The sequence below is a fragment of the Protopterus annectens genome, chromosome 1.part1, assembly GCF_019279795.1.
Source record: "Protopterus annectens isolate FY-2018-M chromosome 1.part1, PAN1.0, whole genome shotgun sequence".
NCBI lineage: Eukaryota > Metazoa > Chordata > Ceratodontiformes > Protopteridae > Protopterus > Protopterus annectens.
In genome coordinates this window covers 1,948,201,377-1,948,224,792 of record NC_056726.1, presented here as the reverse complement: position 1 = coordinate 1,948,224,792, position 23,416 = coordinate 1,948,201,377, and the positions used below count along the sequence as shown (strand labels likewise).

Below are 23,416 nucleotides of genomic sequence, written 5' to 3'. Positions count from 1 at the left end.
TATGGACTTATGGGGTGTGTCTTCGGCTTGGCCTTCCATGCTATGAACAAGCAGCCCACTCTGAACTCCTTCACCTAAACAGAACCAGTGGTAAAGCAAACATTCTTTCTAGAGAGACAAACCTGTACTACAAGACTGGAGGGGAACTCTTAAATATGGATTTTTGACTATGCATGTACTAGTCTGCAGACTGACAGGGTTCATAGATTCACATAAGTACTAGGCTAGCAGCCCTACCAGGTGGCATAATAGATATTGCAATATGTCTCCCATTTCTGGAATAGGTTTTCCTCGCCTGTTAAGCATGGTACTTCCCTAGCAACCTTTAAATCCAGTCTGGCTGACAGGATGGGCGATCATAAATTTTTACTGGGAATATGTTGGGAAAGTCTAGAATAGAGGATATTGGTTTCTTTTGGCCGTAAGCTTGGTAAGAACCTATGAGCCTGTTCTAAAAACGTTTTAGTGTAGGAACTGTTGTAAAATGATGCTGTTATATTTTTGGATATGTACAAAAAGTTCTCTATGTTGCACTGAAAGAACAGAAAAAAGAATATTTTTTTCATTCTGTATTTGTAACTTTACTGTAGGGGCCAGGAAATGACCAGGAGGAGGAATCTGAACCGACTATGACTGAACCGAAGCAACTACGTCAGAAGCATAAGAAGGAGCTGGAGAAGAGGATGTTGGGAGAGGATTCTGATGAAGATGATGATTACCAGGAGGAAAAAAGGAGGGAGAGGAGAAGTACTACGAGCAAAACTGCTGACACAGGCTGTTCCTGGGGAATGGGTAAGATTTAAAACTAAGAAAATAGAAGTGTGAAAAACATAATGTGTCAAACCTTGATGCTATGTGACACAATCCTGTTCTCTAACAGTGTTTAGAGCTAACAGTTGCAAACTTTTTTTTTTGCATTTGCATAATTTGAAACAATACCTAGCTGTACCCATCGTATTTTAGAAACATGTTTTAAAATGCCATAGCCTGCATGTGTAGATAGGCAGCACAGTATAAAAAAAGCAGATAATGTAAATAATTCAGATATAAGCAAATAAGTAAAATAGTTAAATATAAACTATCCATTATTAGCTTCATTTTAGTTTAGTTATGATTTACTTTCTTTGTTTATTGTGGATATTTTGTCCATGTCTGTCAACAATCATTTTGAAGTTCAGCATGTAACCTGAATAGATAGGTTCATAGCTAAGTACTAGGCAATATGTCTGGAGACCATTTCAGCCCTAGCCAAAAAACCCTATTCAAAATTTCCATCTAGCTTCAAGGAGGATAAGACAAGATAGACCAAGGGAGAATTTGCGGCTGTCCATCCAGTTGTCTAGGTTTACCTTGAAGATGGTAAGGGTGCTACTCTGCTTATCTTAGAAGTTTTCTCCAGGGGTAAGGAATATGTTAGGATATGAAACTGTCATACCAACATGTTTTATTTATCTGCTGGTGAAGGCTTTAGTTCCTTTAACTACTTATGAGGTAGCATTAGTTCTGTGAAGGAATAGGCATAAAAGGCTAGGTATAGATTTCCATGGAGGAGTCTGTAAGAGACCGACTACAGAGAAAGGACTGCCAGTCTCCTGATTTAATAAGATTTTTGGGGATACTGATATTTTTAGTTATGGAACTCTTGAGATGTCCTAATTTGTCACTGTTGCAGTTTAGTTTACATGAGGGATCCCCTGCCAAGGGCATTCTGATGTCTGACCAGTATAACAAAGCCTTTAGGTTATCATTACACCATATATCATACGTATTCTTTCTGCACAAGGTGTAGGGCATAAAGGTGACGTCTGGACGTATTATCTACGGAACTTCTTTGCCACCAGTCCGAAAGCCATCTTTGATCGTCGTCTGATTGTCCAAGTCATTGCTGGTTACCTAGCTGTTCAAATAAGTTCCCCGTTGGGGTTTTTTGACTTATCATTTTTTGCTTTTACCATTTGTGGTGTTGTGGATCTTCACGTCATCCAGAAAGGGTATTTGCCAGTGTGAGAGACAGATTGCCTATAAAAACCTTCACGAGCAGTTCTTGTTTTGTTCATGAGCTTCACAGCCATATGTCCTGTACTATCTGCAGGCTTTTGTTCCAGAGACCTTACATAGTCATCTTTCATCCCTCGCAATTTATCTTGAAAACCGGCATCTAAAGCTTCTAGTAAAAGATGCAGTGTAAAATACTTCCCAGTCTGAGGGTCAGCTGTCGCTGAAGAATGCCAAAAAAGGCATGTCAGATTCTTTGGTTGTGACTCCTTCACTGGAGGTCTCTCTTGAGGCTGGTGAAAGTCCTGAGGATTGTCTGGTTTCTGGGCTGGATTCCTCTGATACAAACACGAAAAGGCTAGCAAAATAGTTCCACCGTTTATTTAGAGGTAAGAAAACGGACCAAATGGTACCGTAGTTTAAACAAAAGTACTCATACTAGTTTCGGCACCCGCCTTCTTCAGTGAGTATAAGCAGACAAAATTATTTAATATCAAACCAACGTCAGTATAAATACTATTGTTATCCAATAGGAATAGAGACATTCAAATTAGGCTCCCAGCACAGAATTAAAGTCATACCAAAAACAGAAAAATTAGTGTATAGTGAACAAAAAATATATATCCAAATACATGGGTATAATTACATATGTTAACCTGATAATAATATGTAATCAAAAAATAGTAACCAGAAACAAACCTCTAGCAAGGTGTAATATTTGCAAGTAGTAGGTTATTACATATCAATATTTCTACAATAAAACAACTGGATATACAAATGATGACAGGAATGGTTAATATCATAATGTATAGATAGTAATGCAGACCAGATAGAAAAAGAACATCTAAATATGTGATCCTATAAAATATATAGGTAATAATATGTTAGATATCAGTATACATACAATTATGGCAACCGTATACACAAATGATGATTTAAATAGTAAATATCATAATTTATAGATGGTCATTCAGGCCAGGTGGAAAAAGGGCACCAAGGTGTGTGATCCAGTACTTTTCTTTATGGCTTAGTATTCCTGGCCAACCTGTCATGTTATTTCTGTTACCAGTAATTTTATCAATAATAGTGAACATAAACTTGGCACTTGGATGTTTAATCGTATGTAGATATAGTGCATTGGATGTTTTGTGGTTCCTGATGTCACTACGGTGTTCACCAATTCTTATACGTAATGAACGTGATGTTTTGCCAACGTAAAAAGATTTACATTGGCATGTAGCCAGATATATAACCCAGCTGGTTGAGCAATTGCCAAAAATCCTCATATCATATACTTTACTTGTGTTAGAACTTGTGAACTGTTTCAACTGACTGACGTGGGCACAAGATACACAATGTCCACATCGAAATGTTCCTATTAACTCATCCCCCATGATGGTAAGTTGTTTATATTTGGCTGCACCACTTTCCCTGTGTTTATAGTGGGAAAGCAAACCACCCAACGTTTTGCCTCTTCTAAATGAAAATGAGCATTGGTTGTCCAGGATACCCTTCAAAAAATCATTGGCTAATAGAATATTCCAATTATTATTCACAGCTTGCCTCACTGTTTGGTAGTTTTTGCCTAAAGTGGTGATGAGTCTGATATTTTGACTACTGAGATGTTGACTTTTGTCCCTGTATTCCAACAGTGTTGCCCTTTCCTGTCTATCTGACCAAATTCTAGCAGATTCAATATCAGAGATACGGTATCCTCTATCCAAAAATCTGGATTTTAAATCAGATTTGGCAGCTGTATAGTCTTCCTAAGAGGAGTTAATTCTCCGAATTCTCAAATATTGAGATTTGGGGATGTTGCGGATGGTGTGACGTGGATGCATACTCTGAGCATGTAGTAGAGTATTAAACTAAGGATATTTCCGGTGAATTTTAGTATTAAGTGTATGATCAATGTTCCAATATATGGTTATCTTTAAGATAATCTTCATCCGCACGCCACACCATCCAGCAGTCATCAAGATATCTCCTCCATATGTCCATTTCCACAAGAAATATGTTGTGTAGGGGATTATAAATGATGCATTCCTCCAGGTAGGCCATAAAAAGATCTGCATAAATAGGGGCGAAAGAAGCCCCCATGGCCGTACCTTGCAGCTGCCAATAGCACTCCCCTTGGAAATAGAACACATTTTTGGTCAGGACATGTTCTGTTAGGCAAATAAGCAAAGTATTAAAGCCCGGAGGATAGAGTTCTGCTCTTGTAAGCCAATATTCCAAAGCCTGAAGCCCGGCCCAATGTGGTATACTGGTATAAAGAGATTTTACATCTAATGTACACATCAACCAATTGGGCTCGAGCTGACTATCCTCAATTATTTTCAAGAATTGCGTGGTATCCTGAATTCTTGCTCTAACCAATGGCAATAGAGGTTTAAGAAATTGGGTTAGAAATGCAGATAGTGGTTCAGTGAGGGAGCCATGGCCAGAGACAATTGGCCTTCCTGGTGGGTGTGTGATAGATAAAATTTGTCTGTCAGGATCTTTAACTTGTAAATGTTGTACAGTTTTAGATGTGATGATACCCTCCTCCAATGCAGATTGTAAAAATAAGTCAATTTCATGCTTGAATTGACTAGTTGGATCTATAGCCATTTTCATATAACAATGTCCATCCGATAGTTGTCGTAAGCCCTCATTAACATAATAGTCCATATTAAGGATAACCACTGCACCACCCTTGTCAGCTTGAAGAATGGCTATATTTTGATTGGCTCTAAGTTCTGATAAGGCCCCCCTTTCTGAAGTGGTAACATTATCCCTGCTAGTAGAAGTTTCAAAAAGCGGAAAATGTAAGTCTTTTAACACCGCTTGTTGAAAAATGGATACATTTTTATTCATAGGCGGTTGAAATGTGGATTTATGGAATGTAAAATCAGTAGATCTTTGAGTATTAGAACTATCTTGTTCAGCAAAAAACAATTTGAGGTTAAGTCTACGACAAAAATCAAGGACATCAAGTGAGGTTTGATACTCATCAGAAAAGAAACTAGGAACAAAGTTAAGTCCTTTATTCAAAATTTTTTCTTGATCTTCTGTAAGTACATGGTCTGATAAGTTCAAAACATTCTTAAAGACTGGAGTAGTTATTTCAATAGTGCTTGGATTAGTCCCGTCATGGACTCTGTAGATGTGTTTGTTTCTATGTTTCCTCCCCCCTCTGGATTTCCTCCCATACCTAAAGGGTATTTGGTGTTGGTTTTCTTTTTAAGTGGAGAGTTGGCAATGTTGCCAGATTCACTGTCAGTGTAAGAAGACTCTTCCCCAGAGGTACTGGTGTGAAACTGGTCCCTATTCTTTAATATAGATCTGGGTCTTTTTCTGGTCCTGCCCTTATTTACATTAGGGACATTCTCCTGAAATCTAACAGTTCTTTGTACTTGAAAAGGATGTCCCTTGTCATAATCATTAATATCTCTGTTAAATTTCTTTATTTTCCTATCCTTAATGGTAGTATCATATAAAGTTAGCTCCTTGGACAATTTACCCAAAAATTCAAGATACTTAGGGCTGGATTCATATTTCTTACATTCATTAGCAAGATCCTTGACTTCTGATAAACACAAATCTATTGTTCTTTCATAATAGGAAGTGAGAATTTTAACAAAAACCATAGAGCCTTCTCGAAGGGCTGCATCCCATTCCTCAGTAAGCCTCTGTTCAGATCTGCCTACAAGTGGATGCAGTTTAATACGTAATCCTCTGGGTGCCATGTTTTTGCAAAGGTAAGCCTTAAACAGCCTGAGATGCCAAATATTGGCTCTCAATCCCTTCAGGCCCTTTTCCAAATTCCTAAAAGACACCTCACAATCATCAATTGTGTTAATAATCGGTTGGTTAGGGTTGCTGCTTGGGATATGATTAAGACCAAAAATGGCCAAATCCTCCCTATCAGCACACAATCCATCCAAAATTGTATCCAGATCCATGTTATAAAGAGGGGTTGTCCAAGGAGTAAACTGTAAAAATAATGCAAGAGACCAAATGTAATAAGGGCAGGACCAGAAAGTCCAGAGTTGTTGAGCACAAAAAGGTCAACAAATGTTGAAATGCTATTAGGACCAGTTTTAGACCAAAATCCCCCAGTGTATCATATGAAGAATCCTAAAATAATTGTGCCTGATATCCAATATACAAAGTATTTATTCAAAAACCCTATATAATGAACAAAAGGTATAATTGGACCTGTGTATAACCAACTCCTATGCGTAAGATCCCAGTGATACACTGTCATAAACTAATGTATGCAGAAATTGGAGTATTTCGTGTAACAAATACCAAAATTATTGTAAACAAAACATATAATGATCATAAATCCAGAACTAATAGGTCACCTGGAATATATGGAAAACACATAGATTTGCACCCAAGATTGGCAATAATCCTTTTGTCCATGAGAATGGCTAAAAAAACACAGAACATATGTAGATGGAGCTACAAAGTCTGCTGATATATAGACCTATATTGAGTATACCATATGCAAACTAACAGTCAACTAGTATGAACTGAATATGTGACTTTTATAACCCAGTGTCAGAAAGCTACACAAAGAAAAAATATTTGTTCTTTGTATGTGAGGTTCAATCTAGGGGCACGTCGTGAAAAAATATCCACGGCGTTGTTAACTCCCTAAATACATACCAAAATTGTGTCCATGAGGGTCATAACCAGAGCTAAATAGTGCTTACAATCATCATGTTCATAATAACAAAGACTAATTCAGAGATCAATAAAACATACCAATGTTATTGCTATGGTGTCTTAATTATCCACCTATAAAAATATTCTACATACATGGAGAAATATATTGTAACTGAGAATTCAAAAATCTTGTTTGAAAATATAGACAAGTCTTGACCCTAATCCACTTTATGTCTAAGTAATAAGTGAAATATGTATATATCTCACCCTTAAATATCAAAAATGTCATCAATCACACAAATATTATAACAAATATAAAGTGGCAAATCAGGTAATGGTTTGTTACATCAAGGCCCAAGTCATAAAATTTTTTTGTTTCAAGCAAATAACAATGCCATAAGAAATGGTGACATCTGAAACAAAACCCAACACTAAAAAGATATTGGATATAATGATAAATCTTAAGTTGCTTGGAAACCGACTAGTGACCAATATATAACTGACCCAAAGGTCTGAATAACAAAACCATGCTTGTCCAAAGTATTCAACATATATAAATGATCCCTATCATAGTCATAAATAAATACCACATAATCTCAAAATAGTATAGAAAAAGAGATTTTTCCCAAGTTAACAAAAAAGGGAAAATGTCTTTAAAAGTTCCATGTATATGAGAAGATTGTCCCAAATTGACACACTATAGTCAGTACATCCGCGACCATCTGCAGGGTATGTTTAATTGAAAAATGATGCTCTGTAAACTTTTTCCTCGTCTAAGCATATACACCAAATGCGACACCGGCCCCAGATGTAAACCATTCCAAAAATGAAGAACAAAATTCACAGTTATAACATAGTTCCAAAATAAGTCTAAAAATAGTTCCCCTTACTTTTGTATTTGTAAATACACCGTGTAGGTTGACAATATTTCAACAAGGTATATGATATGCAGTGATATTGGACTCGTAGATCTAAAAGAAATGTTCCAAAGTTTAGGAGCTTAGATCCACAACATTCCGCAGGGTGTATTGAGTTTAGAAGATAACATGCTGTGAACCTTCCCTCATATCAGCATGTATATCAAATGCGACCAAGGCCCTCAATACCACAGCAAAAAGTAAGAATGAACAAAGTTCAGAGTAGTAAAGCATATACCATGACATCCGCACAAGTTTAGAAAAGAGACCACACTCCGTAGCGGTTATCAGTTCCCGTTGTAGTTGCCACAAAATTCAGTTAGTCAATGTAGAAAATCACAATACCTGGTTAAGCGATATTTTTAAACCCATCGGCCCAAAAACATTTATCCTGGATGTAATCCAATGTTCCGAAAAGTACACCATGCAAAAAATGTCTCAAAAACTTGAAAACAATCCCAATGATTCAATACAGACTTGAGTATGTACTGACGATGATAAAATACACAAAAAGAACCTCAGGGAAGGAGCCTTCTCCCACCGACAGTGAAACCCAAACGCCAACAGCGAAGTAAACCAATTCGAACAAACACCAGTCCTCACTCGTACGACTTGCTCGGCCAACCAACCATGAAACAAACACGAAAAGGCCAGCAAAATAGTTCCACCGTTTATTTAGAGGTAAGAAAACGGACCAAATGGTACCGTAGTTTAAACAAAAGTACTCATACTAGTTTCGGCACCCGCCTTCTTCAGTAAGTATAAGCAGACAAAATTATTTAATATCAAACCAACGTCAGTATAAATACTATTGTTATCCTCAGATATTATTGTTAAGATATTCCAAAAATTCTTTAAGATAATCTTCATCCGCATGCCACACCATCCAGCAATCATCAAGATATCTCCTCCATATGTCCATTTCCACAAGAAATATGTTGTGTAGGGGATTATAAATGATGCATTCCTCCAGGTAGGCCATAAAAAGATCTGCATAAATAGGGGCGAAAGAAGCCCCCATGGCTGTACCTTGCAGCTGCCAATAGCACTCCCCTTGGAAATAGAACACATTTTTGGTCAGGACATGTTCTGTTAGGCAAATAAGCAAAATATTATTACCTATATATTTTATAGGATCACATATTTAGATGTTCTTTTTCCATCTGGTCTGCATTACTATCTATACATTATGATATTAACCATTCCTGTCATCATTTGTATATCCAGTTGTTTTATTGTAGAAATATTGATATGTAATAACCTACTACTTGCAAATATTACACCTTGCTAGAGGTTTGTTTCTGGTTACTATTTTTGATTACATATTATTATCAGGTTAACATATGTAATTATACCCATGTATTTGGATATATATTTTTTGTTCACTATACACTAATTTTTCTGTTTTTGGTATGACTTTAATTCTGTGCTGGGAGCCTAATTTGAATGTCTCTATTCCTATTGGATAACAATAGTATTTATACTGACGTTGGTTTGATATTAAATAATTTTGTCTGCTTATACTCACTGAAGAAGGCGGGTGCCGAAACTAGTATGAGTACTTTTGTTTAAACTACGGTACCATTTGGTCCGTTTTCTTACCTCTAAATAAACGGTGGAACTATTTTGCTGGCCTTTTCGTGTTTGTTTCAAGGTTGGTTGGCCGAGAAAGTCGTACGAGCGAGGACTGGTGTTTGTTTGTCTGGATTCCTCTGATGCCACTGGTTCAGAGGCCAGCATGGATCCCGCTTCTCGCACATCCTTGGAAACCTTTCAGATGTCCGCTTCAGATGCTCAGGGGGAATCGTGGACGATTATCACTGAAGAGTCTAGGAGGGTTCCTCAGATATTAGTTAGGGAGGTAGTCCCGACTATAATTATAGAATGTAGGCTGGCATTGGATCCTTGACAGAAGTCCCTTTAAAAAAGAAGCGAAAGACAAAACATTTCTTCTGCTAGCAAGGACTGTCAAAGTGAATGGCAGAATTTTATACAGGGTTTGTTTAATGCTCTTATGGCCTTGAAGCCTCCTCAGGGGATCTCTGTCCCAGCTTCTCCTTGGTGGTCTTCCCCCCTCAAAAGGTCTAGGGATCAGGTTTCCTCTGAAAAAGAAGAGGATTTTGATGAGGAATCCCTGGCTTTTTCTACCCAGGTTCCTTCCCCTTTGGATTCTGGTTCTGAGGAAGTTAATCTGCTAGCCCTGAATCTCGTTTTTGAAGAAATTTCCTTTGGGGATACCATTGCCAGGATGATGGAATTTGTTAAATAGGATTGTTCCCAAGTTTCTGAAGTTCACAGAAGTGAAAGATAGTGTGGGGTGGGAGGAATAGAGTGGTAAGGGGAGGGGAGAAGGAAGCTGAAATGCTAGAAGTTTATTATATGTTAGTAAATTTAAAACCGGTAGATGGGAATTGGGTTTGGCACAGTAGCACAGCCGCATATTGTTTAGGTGCTGTCCAAAGACGATAGCTTAAGTGTTGCAATGTGATTGGGTGAGTGATAGAATTCCAGATTTTTAAGATGTATGTGGAATAGAGGGAGTCAACTGCACTTAACAGGGTTTTGTAACTGTCAAGGGATTTGTTGGATGATACCTAGGTCTCTATTGCTAGAGTAGAACTTGAATGTATTTTGGAGAGCTGGACATTTTTGTGGCATGTAGATGAGTTTATGAGCAGTGATTAGTTGGGAAAATGTTAAATATTGGTTAATTCTACCTAGTCTGATTTTCTTCGTATAATGTTGTGGTGTGCCCTTTATGGGGTAATTGTGACAATTTTGTCGATTTTTGTTATAAAATACTTCTTGTTTGGATGATTCTGATTAAGTTTGTAAAAATTGGCAAGGTATACAATAGAGTTGAAAGCAAAGCAGATAAGTTCTAACAACTTTCTAGTAGAGACAGTAAGATATGGATTTTGGTTATCTGCTTTCTCAGTTCTTAGTTCATAGGTATTTACTTGGCTAAAGACCACAAGGGCCTTTTAAGGTGAGCCATGCATCCCAAATCTCTGACACATTCTGCTACCCTTAATAAGTGTAAGTAAAGGCTTGGGAGATGAAATATTTACAAGCAGGGACCTGGGAAATTAACGATTTACAGGTTGCCTATGTCCATTATAGACATAGGTGCCAAGCTAGGGATACATTTCCTGTGCCCCATCCAATTGTCCAAGTTATACTTGAATTGGGTTTGGAAGGAGCTCGGCTCACATGGATGGGGAGCCTGATGTCCTTCAAGGATGCATCTGCAGTCATCACATATGGGTTGTCCTGCCTCAGGCAGCCCTTCGGTCGGCCGGATTCCAAAGTCTAGGTCTGGCCTCGGCTGATGTTGCACTTTCCCCGACGTCAGAGCATCTGGGGTATAAAAGCATCAGCCAACGCCATCTTCCCCAGTCTTTCTTGCAGCGTGGTGCCCGAAGCAGAAGCAGTTCGCAAGTGCCGGTCGGTCAGCTCCTGTGATTCAGATACCGAAGACTACAAAAAGCTAAGTACCCCGTTGGGGACTCTTTCTTGCCTCGGCCGATGTCAGATAAAGTTAATAATTGTTTAACCTGTGGGAAATAAATACCTCATAAGGATTTCCACTCTTACTGCCTCCCCTGCCTAGGCCCAGACCACGACGTCTCAGCCTGTTCAGCCTGTGCTTCCTTCAACCGACGAACTCTTAGACGTCGGTCGGAGTTTGCAGAGGAGTTTTTTGGGGCTAGTTTTGCCTATAAAATGCCGTCAGAGACTCCGACTTCGCATTTAGTCAAAAAACGGAAGAACAAGGACCGACACACGCGGGCCGTGGTTTCGGCTGAAACCTCGGTCAGGCCTACCGCGAGTGTTTCGGTCTCGGCTGAAACCGAGTCCTTGGCTCTTCCTACTACCGAAACCACGCAACCGACTACCTCGGCCCTGGAGGCCCCGGCCGAGTCGGTCATTGAATTACCTTCTGAAACTGGTGTCCAGGAATGTTCCGACACCATTACTGTAGATAAGTCTACTCCTGCACGTGGTGCAGCCAGACCCCCTGCTTCCATGTCCATTAAGGCTTTTTCTAGGGCTAAGGCTGCTAAACTTTCTAAGGATTTGCCTCCCAAAGTTTCCTCTCAGAGACCTTCTTCTAGCTCTCAGATTCTTACCCTAGCAGAGGATCTGATTTCATTAATTAGAGGCTCCCAACCACATCCGGGCAGGGGCTCTCAACCTCCTCCGGACAAAAGGCCCAGGGTTGAGCCCTCTGATCCACAGTCTTCAGATGAGTCCACGGATGGCTCTGGTCTGTCAGACCACCAGGACGAGGCTTATTCGGCCTACGAGGATTCTGATGCTGAAGAATCTATTCCCTCGGCCTCCCCTCCTGAAGAGTTTTCATTTGGAGAAACATTACACACTATTAGAGAACATTTTCAATGGCAGGGTCAGGAATTCTCTGATTCCAGAAAGAGATTAAGGACCTTTTTACATTTACCTCAGCACAGGCCCTTAGCTATACCTCCAGTTTTGAATGTAATTGATGATGTCTATTCAGATGCATGTACTGCCCCTGACTCTCTCCCTCCGGCTCCTGCCAAACCTGATAGGTACTACAGGGTCCCGGATTCACATTTTCACCTGTACCAGGCCCACTCTGCTGATCCAGAAACTATTTCCCAGGGCCCTAAAGGGGTTGCAGCTGCCACTGCAAAAAATCCTCTACCCTCTGAAAGGGAGTCCAGAGCACTGGAGAGATGGGGTAAGAAAGTGTATACTTCTGCAACTCTTTCCATGAGGGCATTAACTCTTTCTATGAGGGCATTAAACTGTCAATTCCATATGATACAGTATCAAGAGTATTTACTAGATGAATTGCATAAGAAACTGTCCTCTTCTGAACCCCTTGATCGTAAATCCCTTCAGGATCTGGTGCATAACTCCCAGCAGGTTAGTAACCATTTCTTGCAGTGTGGTTATGATGCATTGGAAGCTTCATGTAGATCTGCTATGACAGGTGCAGTTATATGTAGGCATGCCTGGCTGAAGGAACAATCTCTGCCAGACCATGTTAAAGCTAAGCTTTTGGATGCTCCTATGGAAAAGCAAAAATTATTTGGTTCCACGGCTCAAGAGGTTTTAAAGAAATTTGAAGAAAAGGCAAAATCAGTGCAAACAGTTAAAGACTTTCTGCAAGTCCAACCACCAAGATTCAGCAGAAATTGGCCTACTAAGAATTGGTCCTTTCCGGACTCAGACAGATCTCAAAGAGGCAGAAATAGACGTGCCAGAGGTAGAGGGCAAGCTAGAGGCTCCTACAGAGGCCGTCAGTGGCAGCCTCCCAACCAGAGAAGTGGTGCAGGAACTACAACTGCTACACCAGGACAGACTCAATGACTTTATTTTGACTCCACCGACCAGGGCTCAATTAGAAGCACCTTTGGGCGGAAAGTTTTCTTTATTCTCAAAAAAATTGGCACAGCATTACAAGGGACACATGGACACTGCAAATAATAGACAAAGGATACAGGTTCCATTTCCACTCATTACCAAAAAGAAAAGGCATGCCAAACCTGCCACCAAATCAGAGGGCAGAGGCTTTGAAACAAATTACCAACTTAATGCAAATGAAAGCCATAGAAAAGGTACCTCTTTCAGAACAAGGCCAGGGATTTTACTCAAGATTATTCCTTGTTCCAAGAAAAGAAAATCAATGGAGGCCTATTCTCGACTTGTCCGCACTGAACACGTACCTCATTGTGCCAAAATTCAAAATGCTGACTCTACAGCAACTCCTTCCCATGCTGGGCAAGGGGTCTTGGCTGGTGACTCTAGACCTCAAGGAGGCATACCTGCATGTCCCTATTCGACAAAGCTGCAGAAGACACCTCAGATTTCTTGCAGGGTCAGAGCATTATCAATTCTCAGCATTGCCCTTTGGCTTATCTACTGTGCCCAGAGTATTCACGAAATGCCTGGCATCAGTAATTGCAAATTGCAGACTTCAGGGGATTCAAATCTACCCTTATCTGGATGACTGCCTAATACAAGCGGACAGCAAGCAAACTTTGTTAAAGGACTTGGACTATGCCATCCACCTGTTACAGGCCTTGGGATATACAGTCAACATCCACAAATCAAGACTGGTTCCATCCCAAAGAATAACTTTTCTGGGTGCAGACCTAGACACAACCACCCAGATGGCTTTTCTCACAGAAGAAAAACAAGAACAACTACCAGTTTACTTTCAGAATCTCACAAGACAAACTCGGATGACTGCAAGGAAAATCCTGCAGGCCCTGGGTTACATGGCATCTTGCATTCTTCTGATTCCACAAGCAAGGCTTCATATGAGGAAATTACAATGGTACCTAAGAAGTTTATGGACTCAGCACAGTCACAGCTTAGAAGCTCTGATCCCACTCATTCCTTGCCTTCAAAAGGAATTCCTGTGGTGGGCTCAAGCCTGCCGGTCGAACAGCGGGCTGCCCTTCAGCAAGCCAAGAGCCAACCAAACCATCACCACGGATGCTTCAGACCAAGGTTGGGGAGCGCACATGGAGGACAGATGTATACAAGGGCTATGGTCACAAAGAGAGCTGCACATGCACATAAACCAAAAGGAATTGCTGGCAGTGATACACGCAATCGAGGCCTTCAAACCTTTCCTTCAGCAAGACCACCTGCTCATAAGGACAGACAACACCACAGTTATGTGGTACATAAACAAGCAAGGAGGCACCCATTCCTACCCTCTTTGCAGGCTGACAATGAACCTATGGGAACTGGCATTGAAACTCAACATACAGCTGCAGTCCCAATTCGTGCCAGGGAAAGACAATACACTGGCAGACAGCTTAAGCAGAACTACCATGGATGCACATGAATGGATGCTACACCCAGACATTTTCTTCCAAATCACACAAGCATGGGGAAGGCCGGAAATAGATCTGTTCGCTTCCCCCCTAAATAATCAACTGAAGAAATTCTGCTCAAGGACATATCACCCACAAGCATGGAGGGTGGACGCTCTCTCTTTCAGCTGGAAAGCTCTAACAGTGTATGCTTTCCCACCTCTACTTCTAATGACCAAGGTCCTACTGAAGATCAGGACAGAGCAGCCCAGAGTAATCCTGATAGCCCCAAACTGGCCAAGACAGCACTGGTACCCACTGCTAAAGAGCTTGTCACAGACAAAACCATGGCCTCTCCCCCTATGGCCACTCCTTCCGACACAGCACAATTTCAGGACTCTACACTCCAACCTGAAAACCTTGCAGCTAACTGCCTGGAGAATACCATGACTCCTCCTCAGGGTAACCTATCCCAGAGAGTGAAGGATATTATTATGGAAGCTCGCCGACCTTCCACAAGGAAGGCATATACAGCAAAATGGAAAGGATTTCACACCTGGAACACAGCAAAGGGCCTAGATGTGACTGTGATGAATATGGCATACATACTGGAATATTGGGCAGAATTGTCCCACAGTGGCCTGTCTTACTCTTCCATCAAGATACATGCCTCAGCAATCTCAGCAGAATAGAATCTGAATCCACCTGTCTTCTCTCACCCTCTACTAAGACAGTTTCTAAGGGGAATCAAAAACATTAATCCTCCAAGGAAACCACCTCTACCTACTTGGGACCTGAATTTCGTGTTGGAAAAACTGACGCTACCTCCTTTAGAACCAGCAGCATCGGCAGATGTACAGTTTTTGTCTTGGAAGACTGCCTTCCTTCTGGCCATAACCTCAGCAAGAAGAGTATCTGAGTTACAAGCTTTAATGGTGGCGCAGCCATTCCTATCTTTCATCAGGATAGAGTTTCTTTGAGGACCAATCCTACTTTCATGCCAAAGGTGGTATCCAGGGTATCTTTGAACCAAGCTATTCATTTGCCTACATTCTTCCCACAGCCTCATGATAAAGGGGAGAGACTTCTGCACACCCTGGACATACACAGACAACTACGCTACTACTTGGACAGAACTAAAAGTTACAGAAAGACTGACCAGTTGTTTGTAGCATATGCTGATGGGGTACAAGGAAAAGCAATTTCCAAACAGACAATTTCGAAATGGATAGGAAATTGCATTCGTTTTTGTTACTCCTTTCATGGAAAGACTGTGCCAGCTAACATTAGACCTCATTCCACGAGAGCCACAGCCACCACCACAGCCTTCCTTAGAGGGGTGGCTACCAAAGACATTTTAGAAGCTGCTACATGGAGCTCCGTGCATACATTTGCCAAGCATTACAATTTGCCTTTATACTCCAGATCCAGAGCAGGTTTTGCCACGGCAGTCCTGCAGGGTATCTTAACTACACCATCCTTCACTTAGTACCTCCACCCCCAGTTTGGCTATGGTATTCTGCCCATATGTGATGACCGCAGATGCATCCTTGAAGGACATAGTACAGTTTTGTACCTACCATAAATGTAGATGTCCGATAGGTATGCATCTGCAGTCAGGTTTACCCTCCCTCCTACCCCTCTGTGGTATTCCTAGGGTGCTTTCCCCTCTTTTAGCTAGCTGGGGGAATCTATTATGGTGTATTTGTTTGTATATACATGTGTGTGTGTGTGTGTGTGTGTGTGTGTGTGTGTGTGTGTGTGTGTGTGTGTGTGTGTGTATATATATATATATATATATATATATATATATATATATATATATATATATATATAATTTTGCAAATGTTTGGAATTTTATTGCATTTATCCAAATTTAGCCTTCCTAGAGGGCACCTGGCATCTGGGGCAAGAAAACCTGAGGAAGATGGCGTCGGCTGATGCTTTACCCCAGATGCTCTGACATCGGGGAAAGTGCGACATCAGCCGAGGCCAGACCCAGACTTTGGAATCCGGCCGACTGAAGGGCTGCCTGAGGCAGGACAACCCATATGTGATGACTGCAGATGCATACCTATCGGACATCTACATTTATGGTAGGTACAAAACTGTACTTTCTAGAGACAGGGCAGTCTCTGGGATACATAGTTGTATATTGTAGGCAAGGTTTAAGTCTTTAGAATGGGTAATTCTGGTGCTGTTTCTTTTACCTTTACCCTGTCACAAAAAGTTTTTTCACCATGTTTGTTTTCTCCTCTTATCTTCTACCTTTCTAATATACCTTTCTATTATATTACAAGACAGTGATGTTCTTCGTGTTTCACTGTTGCAGTCGTTACATTTGGGTAATCTGCTGGCAGGTTGCCCTCAGTCAGCCTGAATTCCAAAGTCTTGGGTCCTACGTCGGTTGCTGTCTCCTCTTCCATGACGTCAGGTCGTCAGGGGAATAAAACATGCAGCCGATGCCATTTTCTTTAGTCTTTCTTGCCGTGCGGTGCCTGAAGCAAAAGCATTTCGCAAGTGCCGATCGGCCGACTACTGAAATATTCGAGTTTGAGTTTCAGAACCGAAGTCTTCATTAAAGCTAAGTACCCCATTGGGGAAACTTTTTTTCTTGCTCCAGACCGATGTCCGAAATAGTTAATAATTGTATTACTTGTGGGAAGCAAATACTCATAAGGATTTCCATTTATACTGTATTCCTTGCCTAGACCCTGATCACAACGTTCCTGGCTGTCGGTTTTGTGCTAGATTTAACCAACGTTTAATTTAAGTGTTGGTATATTTTTGCCTCAAAGTATTTTGGAAACAGATTTAACTACCTAGAAATGTCGTCAGATAGCAATCCGACTACAGGAGTACATAAAAAACGCAAAGAAAAGGACTGAGAAAGGCAGTCGAGATCCATAACAGATGCCAAAGCTTCTCCTAAGCCAGTTGCCGGTTCGCTGGTACTCAGAGAGGCACTTTCGCAGCCCTTGATACCCTCTACCTTCGAGTCGCAGGCCTCTACCGACAACCAAGTGGAGTCCGGCATGCTGCAAGATACTCAAGGTATTGGACCGACGGATGTATCTCCCTCTGATGGGTCTGGAGCCGCTGAGCAGGCACCAGCCCCTGAGGGTGTGTTCAGGCCTCAACATTTGTATATCAAACTGACGACAACTGCAAAACCCAAGTCAAAAGCAACTTCTAAAACTAAAAAAAACGATGCATGAGCCATGTGCACAGGCCTCTATGCCTAAAAAAAACAGATGATCAAAATGACTGAAGACCTTATTACCTTGATCCAGGGATACCCATCCTCCTCCAGATAAGAGGCCTAGGCAAGTCACTGATTATGAATCTTCAGATGAGGTTTCTCTTTCTTCTCATTCCTCTTCTGATCAGGAATTATCTATACCTCCATATGAGGATTGTGATGCAGAGGAGTCTATACCATCTGCTTCTCGTCCTGAGGATTATTTATTTGGGGAAACCTTGCATACTTTGAGGGAGCACTTTCACTGGTGTAGTCAAGATTTCTCAGAATCAAAAAAGAGACTCAGGGATTTCCTTCTTCTCCCTCAGCACAGGCCTTTAGCCATTCCCCCTCTTTTAGACATTGTGGATGATGTGTTTTCGGAGTCAAGCTTGACCCCTGACTCCTTACCTCTGGCTCCCAGTAAGCCTGACAGATATTACAGGGTCCCTGACTCACATACATTTTTATTTAGAAACCCTGCTGCTGATCCTGAAACTATTTCACAGGGTCCAAAGGGAGTTAAGGCCTCAACAGCAAAAAATCCTACCCCCTCTGACAGAGATTCAAGGGCACTGGACAGATGGGGGGAAAAAAGGTTTATACATCTGCAACCTTGGCAATCGGAGCCTTAAACTGTCAATTTCATATGCTGAAGTATCAACAACATGTTATGGGATTGCTGAAACAGAAAATTATGTTGATTTCTGAATATGCAGAAAATAAAGAATTGCGGGAATTATTGCATGCAGCTGAACAGGTTGGAAAGCATACTTTGCAATGTGGTTTTGACTCCTTAGAGGCCTCCTGCAGGGCTGCAGTCACTGGATCTGTGATTAGGAGGCATGCCTGGCCACAAGAGGGGAAAGCATACTGGACCTGATCATCACCAGCATGGGGACTCTATGCTCCAGACTAGAAGTGCATCCCTCACTGGTAAGATCAGACCATAAACTAATCTCACTGGATATTCGCATCCCGACACCACCCCCTGCCCAGAAAACCACAGTGAAAAACTTCTCTAAAGCAAATTTCACAATCCTCAAAACTGAGGTGGAATCTTTCAAAGCCCCTGGGCCTGTGGAAAATACGGCCCAGACCGTAGAATCCTTTATAAACGCATTCTGTGAACACCTTCAGGAATGCATGCATCATGCGATCCCAGATAAAACCAAGACCCAATCCTCCAAAGGCAGACGTCCTGTCTGGTGGACCCCAGCCATAAACAAACTATACAATAGAAGGAGGAAGCTACTAAATGATAGAGCAAAATTCCAAAAAGGGAAGGCATCTCTGATCAGTATTATCAAAAAACTACGGGCACTCATAAAATTGTCTAAGGCCAGCTTCGAGAGAAAAATTGCACAAGACACTAAGGATAATCACAAGGCTTTCTTTAGTTATGTTAGGAACCTGGGTGGTAATTCCCAGATATGCTCAGAATTGGTCCAAAATGACAAAAAATACACCGAACCTACAGACATTGTCAACATCCTAGCTGACAGGTTCAGCGCAACCCCCCCCCCCCCCCACCAAAAGGGCAAATATCTATCCTAGCAGAGTGCTGCCTCCCTGACATCTCAGATGCTCAGGTAAGAGCCGCCCTCTCCAAAGCAAAAAACACAGCATCAATGGGACCAGACGGTGTCCCGGTTGCCCTACATGAACTCCAAGAAGAGCTAAACCCAAACATAAAACTACTGTTCAATCTCAGCCTTACTACAGGATATGTACCCAAAGAGTGGCATACAGCAACTGTGGTCCCTCTCCACAAAGGTGGTGCCTCAACGGATCCTGGAAACTATCGCCTCATAAGCCTGACTAGCTTGGTCTGCAAAGCTATGGAAATGATCATCATGGACCTCATAAATAAAGATATTGGGGACCTACAGACACTGGATCCTACCCAGTTCGGCTTTGTTAAGGGCAGATCCTCTTAAACCTGGTTGATTTCTTTGAAACAGTCACCAAGGCCATGGACAAGGGGAAGGTGGTCCACACAGCCTACCTGGACCTCGCAAAAGCCTTCGATACAATACCCCACTCGGGCATTATAGATAAGCTCACCAGCTTAAATATAAACCTCTTTGTCACTAGATGGGTTGCAAACTGGCTCAAGGACAGAACCCACATGGTTAGAATTGCTGGAGCCATGTCATACTCCAAACCAGTTACAAGTGGCGTCCCACAAGGCTCAGTCCTGGGACCTCTCTTGTTCGGTATATATTTCTCGGAGGTACAGGCCAACACGGAAGGACTGTGGCTGACCAAGTTCACAGATGACTGCAAACTGGGCGCCATAATCGACTCTCCAGTCGACACAAGCATCCTCCAAAAGGGCCTCATAGAAACAGACAACTGGTGCCAGAGCCATGGCCTCAAGCTAAACGCCAAAAAGTGTATAGTCATCCCTTTGGCAAAACAAAGTGCCCACAAATTAGCACATAGGTGGTAATCCATTAAGTACAGAAGAAGTAATTAGGGACCTGGGGACCCAAGTTGATAGCAATCTCTCATTTGACAACCACGTGGCCAAAGTGGTTAGAAAAACATTTTATATAGCCCACCTAATCATGAAGGGATTCACATCTAGATCAGGGGAGGTCATCGTGCCTCTTTACTCATCCCTCATCAGGCCCATAATCGAGTACAATGCCCCTTTTGGGATGTACCTTACCAGACACCTGCAGCAACTGGAAAGACCCCAAAAGTACCTCACCAAGAGGATCAAAGGGCTCAAACAAATGCCATATGCTGCCCGGTTAAAGAAACTCCAGCTCTACTCAGTGTCATACTGCCTGTTCAGAGGCAGTCTGTGCCTGACGTATAAAGCCATGTCCAACCCGGAATTAATGGACATGCTGCACCTCAGAAAATCCAAATCCCATCGAGCTACACGCTCGAGAGGCTTGAACCTCAGCACCGAAATAAATAGGACATGCTGGAGGGACAGATTCATAACCCAGAGGCTCCCTTCACTCTGGAATAAAATCCCAGTCCAGGTTAGGCAGAGTCCCTCATTGACTCTCTTCAAGAGGAATCTTGATGAGTGGATGGGAGATTGTAGGTTTACCCCAGGTATCACTTCTGTGTCACTGTTAGACAGAGGCACAGTATACTAACCTCAAAAAAGGGCATAGCAAAATTAATTTAAAATGGGTGGCGAAAGCCAAACACATTCTGGCTAGGCTTATAAATGCCGTACGGCAGATAGCCTAGTATGAACCTATGAACCTATAAAGGAACAAAATTTGCTTGATCATGTTAAAGCTAAACTGCTAGATGCACCTTTACAGCATGATACTCTGGTATTAAAGCAAAAGAGGTTTTAAAGAAAATGGAAGACAAAGCTAAGTCTATGCAAATTGATGAAGACTTCTTACAAGTGCAGCCACCAGGATTCAGTAGACACTGGCCTACAAAGAATTGGTCCTTTCCTGTGTCAGACAGAGCTCAAAGGGGCAAATCCAGACGCCCTAAGGGTTCCAGATACCAGGCGCAAGATTCATACAGGTCAAAGCAATGGGGTGCTTCTACCTCCAAATCTGGAGGAGATAAAGCGCAAGCCTACAGAAAACAGTCCCAATGACTTCCCTCTGCCTACACCAAGCACTTATCTTTTGGCAGCACCCTTAGGGGTAAAGTTAGCCCTTTTTGCTTAAAACTGGCAGTTAATATCCCAGGACAAGTGGGTACTAAACACAGTATCACAGGGATACAGATTCTATTTCCACATTCTGCCAATGGCAAACGGTTGGACAGATCTGCCCAAAAAACAATGGGCAGAGGCACAGAAACAGGTTACGTCCCTCATGGATATGGGGGCCATTCAGCCAGTACCATAGCAGGAAAAAGGACAACGTTTTTACTCAAGACTGCTCTTGGTACGCAGAAAGGACAAGGCCTGGTGGCCAATACTGGATTTATTAATTTTGAACACATACCTGGACATTCCAAAATTCAAAGTGCTGACTGTACAGCAGCTTCTGCCCATGCTGGGCAAGAATTCTTGGCTGGTGACATTAGACCTAAAAGAGGCATACCTCCATGTCCCAATAAGACAATCATGCAGAAGATACCTCAGATTCAAGGCTGGCTTAATGCATTACCAATTCTCTGCACTGCCCTTTGGGTTATCTACTGCGCCCAGGGTCTTCACAAAGTGCCTGGCACCAGTAATTGCATTTTGCAGACAAAAAAAGTATGCAGATATACCCTTACTTGGACGACTGTCTCATTTAAGCAGAGAGCAAGGAAATTCTTCTTCGACACCTGGTGTTTGTGAAAAGGCTTCTAACATGCCTAGGGTACACAATAAACGAAAATAAATCACAGCTGGTACCCTCTCAAAAGATAACATTCCTGGGGGCAGGCTTGAATACAACTGCCCAGATGGCTTACCTCACGCCAGACAAGCAAAGGCAACTGACTACTTACTTCAAAATGATGGCAACAAAAACCCAGTTATCTGCAAGACAAATTCTACAGGCTTTGGGCTTCATGGCATCCTGCATCCTACTGATTCCATATGGGAGACTGCATATGAGGAAACTTCAATGATACCTAAAAAGTTTATGGAATCAACATTCACAGAGTCTGGAAACAATGATTCCTCTCATACCCTGCCTACAACAGAAGTTTCTATGGTGGGCAAAGGCATGTCACCAAAACATGGGACGGGCCTTCTTTCTACCCACTGCCAGCCAGACCTTAACAACAGACGCATCAGATTATGCCTGGGGGGCCCACATGGCAGGAAGATGCATTCAGGGCATATGGACCCCAAAACAAATGCATCTACATACCAACCAGAAAGAGATGCTAGTTGTTCAAAATGTCCTAAAAGCCTTCAAGGACTTGCTTCATCCAGGACAACTACTGATAAAGATGGACAAAACCACGGTCATGTGGTGCATAAGCAAGGGGGGGGCACACACTTATGCCCCCTTTGCAGATTAGCCATGGCACTGTGGGACACAGCTTTGACCTACAAAATACATGTCCAAGCTCAATTCCTGCCAGGAAAGCTAAATATTCTGGCAAACAATTTAAGCAGAAACCTTATGGATCCTGACGAGTGGAAACTAAATCCACAAGTCTTCAGCATGATAACAGAGAAATGGGGGAGCCCAGACGTAGATCTATTTGCCTCTCCTCAAAATTATCAATTAAAAAGATTCTGCACAAGGACTTATCACAGACAAGCATGGAAAGTGGGCACCTTATCCTTCAGTTGGAAAAACCTGTCAGTTTATGCCTTTGCCTCCTCTGCCTCTTCTTCCCAAGGTCCTACTAAAAGTCAGACGGGAGAAACCAAAGATGATACTAATTGCCCCGGACTGGCCCCACCAATACTGGTACCCAGTCCTAAGGAACTTGTCTCAGTATCCAGCTTGGACCTTACCTTAAAGACCTCAACTACTGTCCCAGCAAAACCATCAGATCCTGCGCAATCAAACTCCAGACACTGAACCTGGCAGCATGGCTGATCATGTAGTTATACAAACAACTCCTCTCAGTAAAGCTGTGATGGATGTCATTTTGGAAGCCAGAAGGCCTAGTACTAGAAAATCTTATGCTAATAAATGGAAGAGATTCTGTGCTAACAAGCACAAGGAACTGATACAGCAGAACCAAATATTCCTCCGATATTACAATACTTAACCGTGATGCTTGACAAAGGCCTATCTTTCTCTTCAATTAAAATCCATGCCTCTGCCATTTCGGCTCATTACAATACAGAGCCACCAATCCTTTCTCATCCTTTTACTAAAGCATTATCTTGA

General features: G+C 41.9%; 1 protein-coding gene across 1 annotated transcript in view; it reads left to right on the top strand.

The window, feature by feature from the left end:
• LOC122816779 (solute carrier family 4 member 1 adaptor protein) overlaps positions 1 to 23,416 on the top strand; it is a 937,474-nt gene that overhangs the window by 42,429 nt on the left and 871,629 nt on the right. The window contains exon 2 of the mRNA XM_044089801.1: positions 591 to 792. Within this exon, the coding sequence (XP_043945736.1) occupies positions 591 to 792 (202 nt within the window). The remainder of the gene's footprint in view (positions 1 to 590; positions 793 to 23,416) is intronic.